The sequence below is a fragment of the Pseudochaenichthys georgianus genome, chromosome 7 (genome assembly GCF_902827115.2).
Source record: "Pseudochaenichthys georgianus chromosome 7, fPseGeo1.2, whole genome shotgun sequence".
In the NCBI taxonomy this organism is placed as follows: domain Eukaryota; kingdom Metazoa; phylum Chordata; class Actinopteri; order Perciformes; family Channichthyidae; genus Pseudochaenichthys; species Pseudochaenichthys georgianus.
This window is the reverse complement of record NC_047509.1, coordinates 4,632,532-4,650,885: the sequence shown is the minus strand read 5'-3', so window position 1 is coordinate 4,650,885 and position 18,354 is coordinate 4,632,532. Positions and strand designations below refer to the sequence as shown.

Below are 18,354 nucleotides of genomic sequence, written 5' to 3'. Positions count from 1 at the left end.
TGCCCTTCCACGTTCATTCTGCATAGACGCCATGGTTTGTTATTGTTTCGTCTTCCTGAGTTTTCCTCACTTCCGGTTTGGCTGACTCGATCATTTCGTTTCTAAAAAAGTTCGGGGAAGCTGCAATAAAGTGCTTCTAACATGCGTAAGGCAATTATTATATTTTTTTAATCAGGTGTGATTGTTTTGGTACGTAATTATGCTTGTATATAAGTTAAAACGAAACTATTTCGGGTTCAATTTCCACTATCCCTTTAAGTACACTACAAAATAAATTAAAGATGTGCAAAAACTGTATCAGTAATTAAAATGATATAACTTATGCACAGGCTTGGGAGGGCTACTTGCCAAAAACACAACCAGTAACTTCATGTGAGTATCAAGATATAAAAGTAATGTAACCTGATCACTTTCTTTTTGTTTTGGATTACTTCAATATCAAATGTAATGCAAATAAACACAGGAGAGAAGAAATATGAATATGATTTTTTTACTTAAAATGTATAATATAATACCATAAAGCAGATTCAGGCAGTAGGTGTAGAGATTCACAATTAAAGTATTATCCTCCAGAACAGTACGGCTTCCAGAGAAGAGATACCATTTGATCATTTTACAACAACCACTATCTGCTCTTTTTAGGTTTTGAATAAGATTGTAATCCTGAGTTTCCCTATTATTAAAAAAAGTAAAACTAATCCGATTACATCTCTTCCTATGTAACTAAGGATTACACTTTCATTTTTTTCTATACGATCTTGATTCGTGTTCGATGTAATCCATTACTATCTAAGCCAATACAAGTCATAACTTTTGGAAAATTGTCTCAAGTTATAAATTATGCCTTCAATCTCTTTCACGTGGAGAAGACATCCCATTGGCCGAGGCGTTGCAACTTCCCTCAAGCGTCCTACATGAAAGAAAGATCACATGTTAGAAATGTGTGCACAAACTATTCAGTATGACCCGTCTTAGTTTAAAGCCCAAGTGTAAGAGTGAACAGAGGCGGAGTCTGCCTGTTTTCCAATTTGTTTTGTTTGTTGGCTGCTGCTGCCCAAACCAACACCCTCCTCACAAGCATTGACTGTTGGAATGTCATTATGCTCCACATGTGGAACAACAAAGGCTTCTTCAGGCATGCCTTGTATCATAATGATATTGCTCTGATCAGCAGCAAGACTGTTTTCACCACTACCATGGTCGACATCTGCAACCTCCTCATTGCTATTAACAGTCGAACTAGGAGTGTCACTGACCTCGTCATTGTTACTCACCCTGCTTTTCCTTCCAGGCTGTTGTTCTTTGCCATTGGTGAAATAGAAAATGGTGGGCACTGCAGTGTTTTTCAGGCATCTCCTTCCCTAATAAAAATAATAAACAAAAACACATAAAATAACTTTTTGAGGTCTGTAGATATTCAACTTTCTTTTGAATAATGTTGTTTTAAATGTAAGAGTGCATTATAAAAGACAATAGAGGGCCAACATGTTAACTATGCAGTTAATCCATTCAACAATTACGTGTTTCCAAGATTCAGATTCAAAGGATTTATGTCATAGCACATAGGCTACAGTGTGGGAATGGCAATGAAAATCATCTGTCCCGAGCTCCTCCAACAATGCAACAGTTATATAAGACATAAAACAATAAAAGAAATTCAAAATTAAATTAAGAATAATAAATTAGTGCAGGCAGAAATCTATATACACGTAAATATAATAAGACATATGCAAGAACAGAATGTAAAGATAAATATTGTATAGTCAAATTAAATTAAATCATTTTTTTTTTACAGTGATAGCTGTTAAGATAAATAAGTTATAAGATGACAACAGATGAATGAATGTTGCTATTAAAATAATGTAAAAAAAAGGTAATATAATTCATCTGTTTTTAACATAGAGTATGTGGGGGGAAATGGCAATTCTCTATCTATGATAAAGAGTCTTTGCATAAATTGAAGAGAAATGTGATGGTTTGCAAACAAATCGATTTCTATGTTTCTTTACTTAACTGGCAAAATCTTAATTTGGCCTTTAATAAAAAGAACATTACTCATCACTGATGTGCAAGCTGTGCCATAACAATTATTTAGCATTGTATAATGTATAACATGTATTTAATTAGTAACAACAATTTACACTCACAAATGGAACCAAGTTATTTTGTTTTTAAAAAAGGATCTGTACCCATGAGTCCGTGCTGAAGGGATGACTCTCAAAGTGTGCACTGCACAGGCGAGAAGAAACGTTGGGGGTCCATGTATTCCTCCGGATGTTCAGCACCCACTGGTCCAGCCTGTCTGGATCACCGAAAGGAAACCTTTATTCAAAAATACATGAAAACCGACCCAAAGACAACAGGAGGGTTAATGCCATATTCACTTAGTAACGCATGAACAACTTTTACAAATATTTCTATATAGTCTGTGTTGGTAAATGTAATCTAGGTTGCACATTTCCTGCTGAAATACATGCATGGGCCTACCAAGTTACTGCGTGGCACTTTGGTTTTGATAAAACAGTGTAGTTCCACTATATAAACGTTACATTCATAATCAAACGAGATAATATGCAAGATAAATAGCTATTTGTTGTTATTCTTAATGCTTGTCATTCACACGTTAATAAAATAAAATAAGTACCGATACATAGCAGAACAATTGTGGCGATGTTCAGCTTAATAAGCCTTGTTCAACATCATTTCTTTAGCTAATACTATAGCGGGCTGCAGGCGAACCAAGTCCGCGTTTCGCTGCATTCCGTGATCTCCAGTTATAACGCCGGGCTCCGCCGCTGGCCGAAGCTAACGGAGCCGCAAAGGGCTAGCTACGGCTCCGGTTAGCTTCGGCGGCGGACTCCGGCGGCCACCACTGGGATAATTGGGTCCCCTTTTAACATTTGCTCCCATTTAGCATTATGGGCGTCATAGCCATAGACTATAAAAGTCTTACCCAAGGCTGAATCATAAACTAAACTGTATATATATATATATACACATGCATAAAGGGGTACGTCCTTAGCTAGCTACATAACAAGCTAAGCTAACAAGCACACAAACACCTGCTAACGGGGTTAACATGTATAATATTATCATTTTACTCACCGAAAAAAGCTGTGAGTAGACTTCTTGGAAGTTCTGTTAGTACATTCAAGCGCACAGCACGACATCTTAATTGTCTGGTATATCACCACGAACACGGCTAAAGCTAAAGGGTCAAGTACAGTACTATGACTAACTAACGTTGTAGCCTCTATGGTTGTAGCCTAGCAGAGTGGACAAGTTGCTGTTAGCTGACAGTGAGGCACGTATCTGTCAATCAAAGTGACCACGCCCTAATGTATGCACAAACTTTAAGACCTAATATAAATAAAAGGGTCGCGTTAGAAAACAATTCACTCACAGATCCATAATCATGAAGGTGGAATCTAACTATATCGATAATAAAATGTATGGAGCCAGGGAGAGAAACATGTTTTTTCCCGCTGTAAAGTTGGGCATTTTAACATGGGGGTCTATGGAAATTGCTCCTTTCTGCAGCCATCGCCTATCGGCCAATATATGAACTGCAGTGTGTGGCACTTCCGTATTGGCTTCCCGGCTCTTCCCCAGAGTTTGCCGCTTGGGAAATACAGTCAATCATTATCCTGGTGATTATTTTGCAGATAAACCTAGTAAACCTGCCCCCTTTTAAAGAAACGGCTCTTTTGAACAGATCTTTGAAAGGAACGGAGCCATAAGATCCGGCTCCCTTCAAAGAGCCATAATTCCCATCACTATGATGTTGGTTTTGTGTTTCGCATTGAAGATGACATCACGGCTCCGCCTACACTGCGTTACTATAGTTACTGCCCCAGTTCCTAAACTGTAATGGAAACGCAGCATAAAGTGAGCCAGTCCTACTAAGGCCTAACTATACCGTACTAAGCCGTGCGAGGTCCTGCAGTGGAAATGTGCCATTAGAGAGGCTTCCTGGTGTTACAGACAGTAGACTGACTTCAGAGTTAATGCGTGAATGACTGCAGATAGTGTTGGTGCAGCTGTGTGTTTCACGTACTGATTGCGCTGATGAAGTCGTGGAAGAGAGCGTAGGTGAAGAGAGGCTCCGGCAGCTCTCTGAAGTACATCTTTAACGCTCCAGTGATCACATGGAAGTCCTCCCACTTGGAGTCTGACAGGTTCACCTTTGATATACATTTATTTTAGTGCCATGCAGGTTGAAACTGTCACAGAAGAAAAGTGTTGAAGTTCTATTTATTGTCTATTGGGCAGAAGTGTTATCAGCTAAATGTACTCAGGTATTAAAAGTAAAAGTACTCTTTTATATAATTAAGCAATAGCTCACGACAGGCCGTGGTATATGCTCATTATATCACAGCTAAGGGGCGTGGTTCGGCCCGACGCGAAGCGGAGGGTCGACAACCCCCTTAGCTGTGATATAATGAGCATATATCACGGCCTGAAGTGAGCTATTGCTTTTATAAAACGGTTACCAAGTGTGGCAATATGAAAAAAAAATACACACTCTAATTTAAATAGTTTTTATTAGTAAATAATGATGTTCCAAATAAAATAGTCCCTCCGTTACCTTCTGCGCGAAACATAGTGCGAGGTGGTTGCTATGCAACAACACTAACAGCTAGCGAACATATTAGACAGAGAGCGTTGATCCATTATTTGGCTATGTATTTACATTCATGTGTATGTTGCCGTTTATTGTGCAGCCACTGAAAACCTGTCCAGCATCAGTAGCATGGCTTACGTGGTTACTTGTTGAGGTTGTTCTAGGCTGTTGCTTGGCGTGGTGAGAATATTGCTCCACTTTCTCCGGTCCCCGAGATTTGGCTTCCAGCAGCTCTGGAGAGAGCTTTCGCACCTGTGGTCACTAACGGTCATACTTTCTCTGCTTTGTTTCAAGACCCGCATCAGAAAGCTTTTGAATGGTGGCACTTTTCCAGTTGGTCTACCTGCTCTTCACGTAGCTCTGCATGTCGTCGTTTAGGTGCTTTTTTTTCTGGAGATAGGCACTGCTCAATCCACTCCTCCATAGTAAGACCCCCCGGAGGTCGAAGTTAATCTTAAATGTTTCCATTTTATGCTTTGTAAGTTTGTTTCGTAACAGAAGAAATGTAAATATATTTATAAAACTGACAAGTCAAATCAAGCAATCTGATTGGCCGATAGTATTTTTGCGGACCTCTTTGATTACAGATTTGAAAACATCGTTGCTTGCTTTAAAAGTAGCACAATGTCATGTTATGTCAGACCTTGGAAAGTATCTAGATATCCCTGCCCTAATGCCAAAGGAACTGCACACTGAATATGTTTTGCCGTTTGATGTGTATGTCTGGACCGCTGCGTAAAAAGGAGGGTTTCTGCCCCGTTACTTCTCCGCTGCTTTCTTGTTCCAGTATGAAAAGCAGTTTGCTTTTCAGCCCAACGGTATACTGTTTTTCTCAGACGCGGAGGGATACTGACTTGTTGTGAAAAGTAACTTACAATTCTACCCGTGGTATACGCTCAGTATATCACGGCTAAGAACCAATCAGATTGCTTGATTTGACTTGTCCGTTTTATAAGAGTTGTATTATACAATATTATAATATCTTGTTTTCATCGTGAGAAAATACATGAGATTTTTTAATGTTGGACACATTTTGGAAAGTACTGAGTCAATTTGTAGAACATAGATATCATATAAACACATTCATTTGTATAAAAAGCAACTACTTTTGTCAAATAAATTAAGTGCATTAAAAGCCTCTGAAATGTATTGAAGTACAGTGGTGAAAAGTAGATTTTCTCAAGTACGTTTTTGAGGTACTTTGTAATTCTACCCCACTACATTTATTTAATACCTTTTGTTAATTTGCAGATTTGTATTAATGATGTGGAAGTAGAAGTACCCGAATTATACTTAAGTAGGCTACATTACTTGAGTAAATGTACTAAGTTACTTTCACCATTGTTAACTATGCAACTTTCCTTCTTAGAGAATGGGCTTCCACAAGGATACACATTTAAATATAGTTAAATACTCACCACAGAAAGCTGGTCTGTAAGGATTTCTCAACCTGATCTCACCAGAATGCGTGACTCCACCACGACTCCTTAACACCACAATGCGTGGTGGAGTCACGAACTTTGTTACATTTGCGTGTCGGCACCAAGCAAACAACCCCAATGTAAAGTGAATGAGGCTCCTTTGTCGTGGTGCACACACGCATTTCTACAACGTCCCGCAGTGAGCTTTTATTCTATACAACGTTTTTTAAATCTACTTTATAGCTTGTAGTAACTCACGGGAGGCTTCTTTTATTTTATTTGTATTCATAATTATTTTTATTTTTCGTCAGAATGTAAAAATTACATTAGTTACGAATTTGTGTTCTCAAAAAACAGTGCATTGTGTGTAATGCAACTGTGATTTTTATTAAATTAGTTAGTTTTTAAGGAAGGCCAGAGCTTCAGCTGTGTCAAATAGATTGTTCCCTTCAGTTAACGTTATTTAAAAGATAATGATCATGTCCCCTGTATTGTATTACGAGCGTCCATTCCCATTGGATAACGGAGAATTGTACACCCGGAAGTAAGAATTCTCCTTACTGTCGATTGATTTTACAGTGATATCTGCACTACTCATCGACTAAAAAACACCAAATTGTCCTTGTTAATTACACAACATTGATTGGTTTGAATCGTGTGCAATGCTTTTGTATTTTCCCCCTTCGATTCGGAGAAACAAATATTTTTTCGGAGTTTTAGGATGGCCGAAGACACTACACTACCCAGAATCCTCAGCTATCGTTTGGGACTACACCATGTGCTTAGCTTGACAAACCCCGTGATCAGTCCTCAACCTCTGTGATTGGATGCGCAACGTTTACACAGAGCGTCCAAAAGGACTTTGAAATGGAATGAAACCCATCGACGGCACACTATTCAAAACAGGAATCGAACGTGTCCTACCCCCCTCCCCCTTAGGTCACAGGCTCCTCCAACAGTGCTACGCAATAAAACAGATACACAGAAAAAATAGTGAAATAGTGCAATAAGAGTCTATATACAAGTGATTGGAATATGATATATTCGATAAATAATTAGATAAATAATGTCTTGCTTATCTTTCTTACAGTGCAGACGCTTTTCTGCTTGCTCCTGCCTCTGCTTACTTTTTATGCTGATTTTCCTATTCTTATTCTCTGAAAACTTCGAGCAGCGGCTCCTGGACATTAACCTATCACTGGGACAGTTCATCTTCGTAAATAGACGGAGGTTTTCAGCCATATTTCAACATTTTTACGGCGACCCCAGCAGAGGCGGCGCTAGGGGGTGGCTACTTGGGCTCAAGCCCCGGATGTTTTCTGAAAAGCCCCGGATGTTTCACTTTAAAAAAATAAAATAAAATAAAAAAATCGTTTTTTTTTTAATTTTTTAAATGTCTCGGGAGTAATGTGCAGTACCGGAGTCCACCAGAGAGGCAGCCGCTGCGGGACATTAGCCTGCGTACTGCGTAGCCTTCCCTGCCCTGAAGAAGAAGTTATCCTTCCTAGTGCCTGACGAGTTTTAAGCTAATAGCCTATAAAGTTATGGATATTAGAAAGTTATTGTCATCGAAGCAGGCGCCACAAGCTGCAGCAGCAGCAGCAGTATCAGCAGCTGACAACAATGTCATCACCAGCAGTGAAGAAATGGATGATGTTTCAGGTTTGTGAATCTAATGGTGATATCTGCGCTCTGGCTGACTGAGTAAGAAGTGAAAAAGAGTGATGTACTGTAACGTTAATCTTATGGCTAGTAAACATGGAGTAACCAAGGCAAGGCAAGTTTATTTATATAGCACCTTTCAACACAAGGCAATTCAAGGTGCTTTACAAAAATTAAAGACATTCAAACAAAGGCATTTAAAAACAGTAAAAGATCATAAAAGAAACATTAAAAGAAAAAATACATGAATAAAAAGTGACAGTGCAGTTTAAGATATGAATAGTTCACACAGAAGTTCCACTTTACTGATGAACACAACAGCTCAGTTTCAATTAAAAGCAGCGACAAAAAGAGAAACCACACTAAGTCAATACCCTTATATGTTAGTATGTATACAGAACATGACTACAAATTATCCTAAGATGTAACGTTAACCCTTCATACCTCAGTCTACTTTTAAGACACTAAAATAACGTATTCCAATTTTTATTTTGTTTTCGCGCGTGGAATTATACCGGCTCTCGTTTCAGTACACATAACAACGGAACCATAGCAACGGAACTGACAGGCAACACTCTGAATCCGATTGGCTGTGACTGCATCCACTCAGAGTGCCCGATTTAGAAACGTGACTCTTACACTCTTTACGTCACAAACAAAGATGGTGGATGAGAATAGATCTATAAAACGATAAGCAATGCGCACTGGATCGGAAGAGGACGGTGTGTCAGCGTTGTTCGATAGCAGTGCGGTAAGTGACGACCCCCCTAAAGAATGTTTGGTCAACCCCCCACTTGTAAAAAAAATAGCACTTTACGGTGCGTGTGTGCACCCCCCCCCCAACAACTCCTGGGCTAAGCCCCGGATCTCCTACAATCCTAAATCCGCCTCTGGACCCCAGTCTTACAGTAGCGTGGCCTAGCAACAGCTAAAGCCTGGTAGGCTACTGCATGCTATTTAGCTTAAGCTAGTTGGTAGAAAAATGCCTCCGTTCTCTACAGATGACTTCCACAAACTTCTACAGAAGATGGCCGTGCTGGAAATGAAAATGCAACGGCTGGAAGTTAACGTGGAAGTGAATGGACTATGTTGTGGGAATGACACCACTTTACCAGTGTTGCAAAATAATGGAAAAGGGTATGCTAACTCACAGCTAGTTAGCAGCTACAAGGATTCCAAGGAACAGGAGGGCTGTGTACCGGGTCATAAATCTACAAGTGGTGGTCCCTGGAACTCTCTGGGTGCAAAGCCTAAGAGTAAATCATTTTCATGGGATTTGGGAGGAAGGATAACGGGCAGAGCCCAACACTCTGAAATATGTGATGCGACCGGCTGGCCTGCATTGTTATCACCCAGGAAGAGCGCCTCTTCAACCCCTAAACAGCAGTGGACAGCTGCTAAAGGGAGAATTACAAAAAATCCTGCTAAACCACCAAGTGTGCCAATCCAGAACAGATACGCCCCGCTGACCGAGAGCCGGAGATCTCTTTCTAATGACCTGGATAACCCGTCCTCTTCACACAGCAGGGTAAGGACCAATAGCTACTCCAAAAGTAAAAGGCTAGAGGGAAAGCTAACGACTGGGCCTGAAACTCTGATTGTGGGTGACTCTCCTGTAAGAGATGTAAAAGGTCTGTGTAGTAAGAACAACAACAAAGTACTCTGTTTTCCCAAGGATGTGGTCTCTGACTTGGCTGAGAAGATCCTGCATATTGGGGCAGAACATCTGACTGTGAAGAATGTGGTACTACACATTGGAACAAATGATGTTGTGAAACAAGAGTCAGAAGTGCTGAAAAAAGACTTTAAATGTCTGTTGGAAACTGCCAGCTCTCTAAATGCAGAGGTGTTCATCAGTGGCCCTCTACCGCCAGTCAGAAGAGGAGTGGAGAGATTCAGCAGACTGTTTGCACTGAACACCTGGCTTTCAACTGTCTGTACTGACCATTCTGTGCATTTTATTGACAATTTTAACTTTTTCTGGGACCGCAGACATCTTTTCAAGGCAAATGGAGTTTGCCTGAACAAGTCAGGAGTGAAATTGTTTATCTCTAACATATTCAACTGCCTGCGTCATCAATCTGTTCCCTCTGCCAAGGACAAGCGGCAAGAGGAATCAAAACAGGAGATAGACACAACACATCGCGCAGAAAACCCTGAAGAAGTATCACTGCACCCGCCTGAGGAATGTTCTGATTATGGGAGACCTATGAAACACACGGAGGAGTCCCCACCACCCGTCACCCCCCCCCCTGTCAACGCCTTTGAGGATACTCCGTTCACCCTTTCACCCTCGCCCACCCTCCTGGAGATCGTGGAACACAAGAAGGAGATACAGAGGGCTGGCACAGATTCCTTCCTGGATTTCAAAGACCAGACTAAGGTGATACGCAGGGCTGGCAGCATGTCCTTTACCCCCGCTCCTCAACGACGCCCACCAAAATCACCAAAGCAGAGACGCGCACCATCTCCCCCGGCTTCATCACCATGCCTACCACAATCATCCAAACCAAAACAATCTGCAAACTGATATCTGCTGGGTCCAGGCTCAAGGGCGTATGGCACTCTCAACTCTTTCCAGGACATGCCCGGGCCCTGCCTGCCAGTAGCTTCGATATCTGTGTTGATAGGTAATAGATTAAGAGCGGTGAATCATCTTAGATACAGGAAGCACTCAAACGTTTGTGTAAGTTTATCTAATTTAGCAGTGATTCCATGTCAGCCACAGCTTGTTACAAAAAACACGACTGATAGTGTGTTTAACGAACTTAAACTAGGTTTATTAAATGTCAGGTCTTTGGCAGGAAAAACATTTTTAATCAATGATTTTATCACTGAGCACAATCTTGATTTTATGTTTTTAACAGAAACTTGGATTGAACAAAATAACAGTGCAGCTGTTCTTATCGAATCAACCCCTCCCAACTTTAGTTTTATGAGTCAGGAAATAATGCATAAGAAAGGGGGTGGAGTTGCTATTCTGTTCAATGATTCCATTCAATGCAGGAAGACATCGTATGGAAACTTTGATTCTTTTGAATATGTGGCCCTTCAGCTGAAATGCTCCTCTCGAGCTCTGTTCCTAAATATCTATAGGCCACCCAAATACTGTGCAAGCTTTTTTGATGACCTTACTGAACTGCTGTCTATAGTGTGTATTGACTTTGACCGTCTAGTCATTGTTGGTGATTTTAACATCCATGTTGACAACCCCCAGGACAGAGGGGCTAAAGAACTGTTTTGTGTTCTTGATAGCTATGGACTGACTCAGCATGTGACGGAGCCCACGCACAATAAGGGGCACACTCTGGACTTAATTATCTCAAAGGGTCTGAATATCTCTAAGGTTGTGGTGACTGATGTTGCACTCTCTGACCATTCCTGTGTTTTCTTTGAGAGCTCTATTTCTGTTCACACAAGTGTTCAAAAAGAGGTAACCACAAAGCGATGTTTAACTGAAAATACTAGGGAAATGTTTACTCAGAATTTTTCTTCCACACTTGCCCCTGCTAACACCTCAGTAAATGAGCTAGTAGATCATTTTAATTCAAAAATTAAAAATGTTATAGATGCCATTGCTCCAATTAAGGTAAAGGAAGTGACTGGGAAGAAAATATCTCCATGGAGAAAGGCCATGACCGTTAAAACAGAAAAAAGAGAATGTCGAAAAGCTGAACGCAGGTGGCGAAAAACAAATCTCCAGGTTCACTTTGAAATTTATAAAGAGAGACTTGGCCTTTATAATTTGGAATTGAAAAACGCACGACAATCATTCTTCTCTGACATCATTACCAAAAACAAAAACAACGCACGTGCCTTGTTTGCTACCGTCGACAGACTAACTAACCCCCCAGTGTCAGTAGCCTCTGAATTTCTATCCACCAGGGCGTGCAATGATTTTGCCTCCTTTTTCACTGACAAAATTCAGAAAATCAGACAAGCAGTCAGTGCCTCTGCATCAGGAACAGCAAATGTGTTGTCTCTGTGTCCAGTTAACATCAATTCAGACATCATGACACAATTCCATCAGATTAATGATAAAAACCTAGAGGACATTATACAACTTCTGAAATCCTCCTCCTGCTGCCTTGATATTATTCCAACAGGATTTTTCAAAGATGTTTTGCCTTGCATGGCCTCAGAACTACTTCATATAGTAAACAAATCTCTTCACTCAGGTATTTTTCCACAGGCCCTGACAACTGCAGTCATTAAACCGCTCTTAAAAAAGAATAATCTAGATGCTTCAGTAATGAACAATTACAGGCCCATATCAAACCTGCCATTTCTAGGTAAAATCATTGAAAAAGTTGTTTTTCAACAGTTGAGTAATTTCTTGCATTTAAATAGTTGTTTCGATGTGTTCCAGTCAGGCTTTCGTCCAAACCACAGCACTGAGACTGCTCTTGTAAAGGTCTTTAACGACATCCACTTAAACACAGACAGTGGCAGAACTTCAGTGTTAGTATTATTAGATCTCAGTGCTGCGTTTGACACTGTTGACCACAGCATATTACTGGACCGACTGGAAAACTGGGTGGGACTTTCGGAAACAGTTCTAAATTGGTTTAAATCCTACTTAAAGGACAGAAACAACTTTGTTTCTATAGGTAAATACAAATCTGAGTTGACAAATATGACATGTGGGGTTCCTCAAGGCTCCATCTTGGGGCCTCTTCTCTTTAACGTCTACATGCTACCACTGGCTCAGATAATGAAAAACAACAAAATAAGTTACCATAGCTATGCGGATGACACACACATTTACATAACCATTTCACCAGGAGACTATGCTCCAATTCAAACACTGAGTAAGTGCATTGAACAAATCAATGACTGGATGTGTCAGAACTTTCTCCAATTAAACAAAGATAAAACTGAGGTAATGGTATTTGGAGCCAAGGCAGAACGTATAAAAGTTAGCGCTGAGCTTCAGCCTGCAATTTTCAAAACAACAGATAAAGCCAATAATCTAGGTGAGGTCATGGACTCTGACCTGAGTTTCAACAGTCACATTAAAACAGTTACTAAATCAGCCTACTATCACCTAAAGAATATATCTAGGATTAAAAGACTAATGTCACAGCAGGATTTGGAAAAACTTGTCCATGCTTTTATCTTCAGTAGACTGGACTACTGTAATGGTGTCTTTACAGGTCTCACTAAAAAAAAATTATTAGAAAGCTGCAGCTGATTCAGAACACCGCTGCTCTAGTCCTCACTAACACTAAGAAAGTGGATCAAACCACTCCTGTTTTGAAGTCTTTACACTGGCTTCCTGTATGTCAAAGAACAGATTTCAAAATACTGCTGCTGGTTTATAAAGCACTGAATGGTTTAGGCCCAAAATACATTTCTGATCTTCTGCTAAATTGTGAACCATCCAGATCTCTCAGGTCTTCAGGGACTGGTCGGCTTTCTGTCCCCAGAGTCATAACTAAACATGGTAAAGCAGCGTTCAGTTATTATGCTCCAAATATCTGGAACAAACTCCCAGAAACCTGCAGGTCCGCTGCAACTCTTACTACTTTTAAATCCAGGCTGAAGACTTATCTTTTTGTCGCTGCTTTTAATTGAAACTGAGCCGTTGTGATCATCAGTAAAGTGGAACTTCTGTGTGAACTATTCATATCTTAAACTGCACTGTAACTGAATGTCTTTCATTTTTGTAAAGCACCTTGAATTGCCTTGTGTTGAAAGGTGCTATATAGATAAACTTGCCCTGCCTTGCCTTGCATTTTCTTTTAATAAACACTGAAAACGGGTCCCACAGACCCAAACAGCACATAAAGTATAATGTTAAAATATATAGATATATAAAACATATATACACTGCAAAAAACAAAAAAAGAGAAGTAAAAGTAGCTCACTAATTGTTTTATTTTTTGAAAGTAGCTCTCATCCTAAAAAAGGTTGGAGACCCCTGCATTAGAGCGTAAACACTGTAACTATAAGTATCTGAAATAAATATGTGTACTGAAACAAATACCAATAACTGTATTGCATTGTTTTCTTATGCACAATTACTTCATACTGTCTTTGTCTTTTTCGTCCCACATTTATTGTGCCCCCCTCAGAAAATAACTGGCCCCAGCCTGGCCCCCCCCAGTCAAATTGGTCTAGAACCGCCACTGCTCCTCACATGACATCTCAACTTGTACCTAACCCTCTGACTGACAGAAGCTCTGCTGACAGAGATGCACTTTCTCTCTTGTTTATTTCTTTACCACGAATCACCAAATTCGGGAGTCCTTCCGTGTCAGTTTCCAGCTTTCCGATAGCAGCCAGGCCTTCTCACATACACACATACAACTGCCGGTTGATACCGTTTTGATTTGACAACATTATATTGAGTTATTACGGTTTTATCCGAGTTATATTTCTGTCGATCGGAAGCAGATCTCTCCCTTCACTGTTACATCGCGAGAGCAGTAAAGCCCGCCTCCAGTTCTGCAGGATCTGCATTCTGATTGGCTGAAGCACTTCTTTGTTGAAAACTCTGTGTAACGATTGGGCTGGAACTTGTGTGTTGTTAACTCTTTGTGAACTGGGATACATATGCGCAAAATTGTAAAAAACTGTAACTCTTCAACTGATTTAAGTTCATCCTCCCTCTCTCTCTTATCCTCCCTCTCTCTCTTAAAGGAATGGTCCACTCATTAGATAATTAATCAAAACTTCAGTATTTAATGAAACGTTATGTTTAAACCATACCCTGAAGAAATCAGCGATATTCCCCGGTAAATAATGATTTTATAGCTCTTTTTTATCAAAACCTGTATATTCCGTCTGGCCGCCGCCATGTTTGCCATTTTCAGTAGTCACGTGATGGTCGTGACGTCATCCATGCGTTCACTTTGTCAACACACAGAAACATGGCGGAGTATTTCAGTTCGGACTCGTCAGCAGAGGAACAAGTTTTGACCAATGTGAAGAGATTGGATGGGGGAATTCAGCCATACATATCAGTATGACAATACGACACCCTCTGTCCTAAGACCCTCACATCGTACAAGGAAAGACTTCCGAAGAAAACCCACAGTTTAAAGGGAACATGGGAGAAACCTCAGGGAGAGCAACAGAGGAGGGATCTCTCTCCCAGGACGGACAGACGTGCAATAGATGCCGTGTGTAAATTGAAAAGATAATACATTTGCAACATAGGTAGTCCAAATGTTTGGAAATGCATGTGTGTATAATAGGAAGATGATATAAGATACTATATGTATGCATGTAGTACCACCCTTGCTAGCGATTCCCTCTCTAGTTTAGCATACTCAGCTTCGTTGTCCCTGGCCATAGAATCACGATGTTATGGGGCCGGAAAAAACTGGGGGAAAATACACACTAGCCGGTACTACGCTATATGGAAAGGCCACCAAAAACTGTCCTGGCCTGGACGCTAAAGGACGTTAAAATGCTGCAATGGAAATGCGCTATAACATACCTTATTCTTACTCCGAGCACTACTTCTGCTCCTCCGTCGCTTCACACTTGCAGAGGGCGATTTCTCAACTGGCCGAACTGGTGTCCTGGTCGGTGATGACACCAGAAAGACCGATGGTACTGCATCTCCATTAAGTAATGGTTGTTCCATAAATCCCATGTTATGTTTTATCATAGAGTAGTCGTCCGGAAATTTGAAATGTTCGCTGCATACATGAGCCTGTGAATCTTTCGGTTCGGGCCGGCCACATTTCGCTAGCCACTGCCTCCGAATGTACTTCTTACGCTTACCTTTTGGCAACAGATGGAACCGAGCATTCCGTGGATTGTTCCTATCAGAATTGTGGCAATATTTCGCGATACAGTGAGGCATATTTGAAGAGAGAAACTACAGTAAATAACATGGAGATCAACGTGTCTTCGAAAACCAAACGCATGGTTTACGTTACGTCCGGAAAATGGCGGCGCCCACAGTGTTGATGTTATTTCGGTATATAATCAGTTTAAAATCACTGATAATGTCATCGGATTAAAAAAAAAAAAAAAGAGACTGGCAGAGACTGGTCTGTTTTATCGGATGATAATTATTTAAAAATGAGTGTCATGAGCATACCATTCCTTTAACAACTTTAATTTAGTTTACAGATAATTAATTTAGTTTACAATGAAAAATGTAAAAATATTCAACCAAAGCTTCTTTTGGATAAAAATAATACATGATTTCCTTTAAACCAATTAACATGCAAATGAGGTGTTCTTATTGTTTTTTTGGACCACTTCTAGACAAGCTAGGGGGACAATTTGTGAAACAACTGATTTGTTGGATTTTCCACTTTTAATCAACTTTGGATCTTTTTTCTTCTTCCAGGCAAGCTATCTGGAGATCAATATCAATGGATTCGTCTGATTTACAGTTTAATATCATATACACTATGTTAAGAAATGTGTTGGCGACAGAATTTTGAATACAGTAAAGTTCATTTGGCGTTGCGCAATCCAGCGTTTCAGAAAACAGCCTTAGTTTAAAGCATCTTTTAGAGCACTTCTAGACAAGCTAAAGCGATGATTTTTATCCTATGGATTTGTTAGATTTTCTAGTTATATGTCATTTCAGGTCGCATGTGGAGTTTAAGTAGAAATAGAAGTGGATTCAGTGTTGGAAGCAGGGCCCCCCGTTAGTTAGTTTGAAAGTTGCTCAGAGGAGGAAAAAGCACAATAGTTTGAGTGCCAGGTTTAAATTACCCAAATCTTTCCCATCCATTGGGATGAGGAGTCTTCATGCCTAAGGGATATCACTCAATCGGCTTTGAATGGATTTGACCACTTTTAGGATATAACGATTCAAACAACGACTTGAAGTGTTCCTTCTGGGAACTTGATGTACAATTATCCGCTGATTTACAGATGCCTCTTTCCTGACGTAAGTCAAAGGGAAAAAGTACTTTTGGGCACAAGGTCATCGAATGAAGGGTATTCTTTCTTTTTGACTGAGAGGCAAAAACCTGGGGCAAAAGGTCTCAATAAACTTGGTGGAACTTCCTTAGTTCATTTTTTAAATGTTTTTAAATGGATATTCCTCTAGCTGACCAAGTTGTATAAATCAATATTCCGTTGTTGGATGCTGGACACGCATATTACACTATTTTGAGATATTTGTATGTGTGAATCAAAATGAAACTTTAAAAGTGATAAGAACAAACATGATTCGTCTTGATTGTAAAGTTGAATTGGAGTTTGGTAACTGATCTTGATGATTAAGTTATATTGGAAGGTAAAACTGTAGATGTAACATTCGATTCAAAGCCATTATGCCCACATTGGTATAAATAAAAACATGCAAGCATTCAGTACTTCTCTTTAAACAGATTTGTCCAAATTCAAGAGTAATATGTGTGCAGAGCATTTCCATTTCCTATGCCTATAGTTTGGAAGCCTCTACCCAAGGTTTAGCAAGCTAGTGTCCCTGACAAGACCTGAGCTACAGAGGAGCTCACTCTGGCCCTGAGCTACAGCCGTGGCCCCATTCTGCCAGGAAAACCAATTACTTAGTGTTTCAAAGCCCTCCGAGTGCCCGAGAAAGGCCCATCATTTAACCATGAGACACTGCAACTTCACTCACTGCCGACCTTTCAGCACCGGGGCAGGCGCACAACCAATAAAGCTGCGCACACACACAAGCCCAAATTGTATTTAAGATCAACAGGAAAGTGAGAATTAGTGCATGGTGAAAAATAATGACTGCAGATGTTGTTAATGTAATTTGTCAACTGAAAATAGTTAGTAGTAAATAGTATAAATAGTTATAGTAGTAACTGCTCAAATGAGTCATGAGCATTACATATTGGGTTGGTTTTGCATCAGCAAGATCACAAATATACGATGAAATGCTCAACGTTTAGTCAATAAAAAAATAATATTCTGAGATAAGTTATACTTGATGTAAGCAACATTTGATATTTAGCTACAAATAGAAGCACCTGCCAAAAAACGTCATTCCAATTTCTCTCCAAAGAGTTGCACTGCTCTCCAAACTGTATCTTCCAATGAATTAGCAACCAGCCTCAGACAGTGAGTCAGCGGCTAACGGACTGACCTCTCTGCAACACGGATTGGGTGCTCAGTGTCTGCTTTCCTCCATCACTCACACACACATCAACAGGTAGGGCATCCAAATAGTGGTGCAGTTATACGTCAGGTCTGTTTTCCAGACATGGTGTCAGACGTGACCCTTTACGGGAAGCCATGTTTAGCTGGAAGAGTCTACTCTTGGTTTTACACTGAGATATATCTCTATCCGAGGCTCATCAACGTGGTACAAAGCTCTAACACAAATCTTTGTTTCACCGCTCCATTTGCCTCCAGTACATTCAATATGCTCTCTCTTCGTCTGTCTCGCTCTATCTGTCTCCGCGGGATAAGTTAATGAGTCCAATGAGAATAAAGACTCTAAGAGGGGAGTGAGGAAAAGACAGCGAGGAGGGGAGATGGGGGACGCAATCAGATGTGGCTCTCCCCAGCCTTTGGCAATGACAAAGTGGAGCAATTATGCATGAAGGCTGTGACATTGACTGTGGCATCACCTCTTCTGCTGATCTGTTCAAAGCAAACATGCTCTATATCAGGAAGGCATTCACTCAATCACACAGGGACATGCGCAGAAAAATACATTGCCCTGCCAAACATGTCCAAGGACACGGGTGA

At 40.3% G+C, this 18,354-nt stretch overlaps 1 protein-coding gene and 1 long non-coding RNA gene across 2 annotated transcripts in view; one reads left to right on the top strand and one right to left on the bottom strand.

Moving 5' to 3' along the window:
* Positions 1-18,354, top strand: part of ada (adenosine deaminase) — a 333,413-nt gene extending 315,059 nt beyond the window's left edge. Inside the window, exon 10 of the mRNA XM_034086173.2 lies at positions 18,272-18,354. Within this exon, the coding sequence (XP_033942064.2) occupies positions 18,272-18,354 (83 nt within the window). The remainder of the gene's footprint in view (positions 1-18,271) is intronic.
* On the bottom strand, positions 475-2,321 carry LOC139434078 (uncharacterized). Its single transcript, XR_011643489.1, has 3 exons — positions 2,190-2,321; positions 1,257-1,361; positions 475-910 (listed from the first exon to the last, which is right to left on the bottom strand). It is a non-coding gene; the product is annotated as an uncharacterized lncRNA (long non-coding RNA).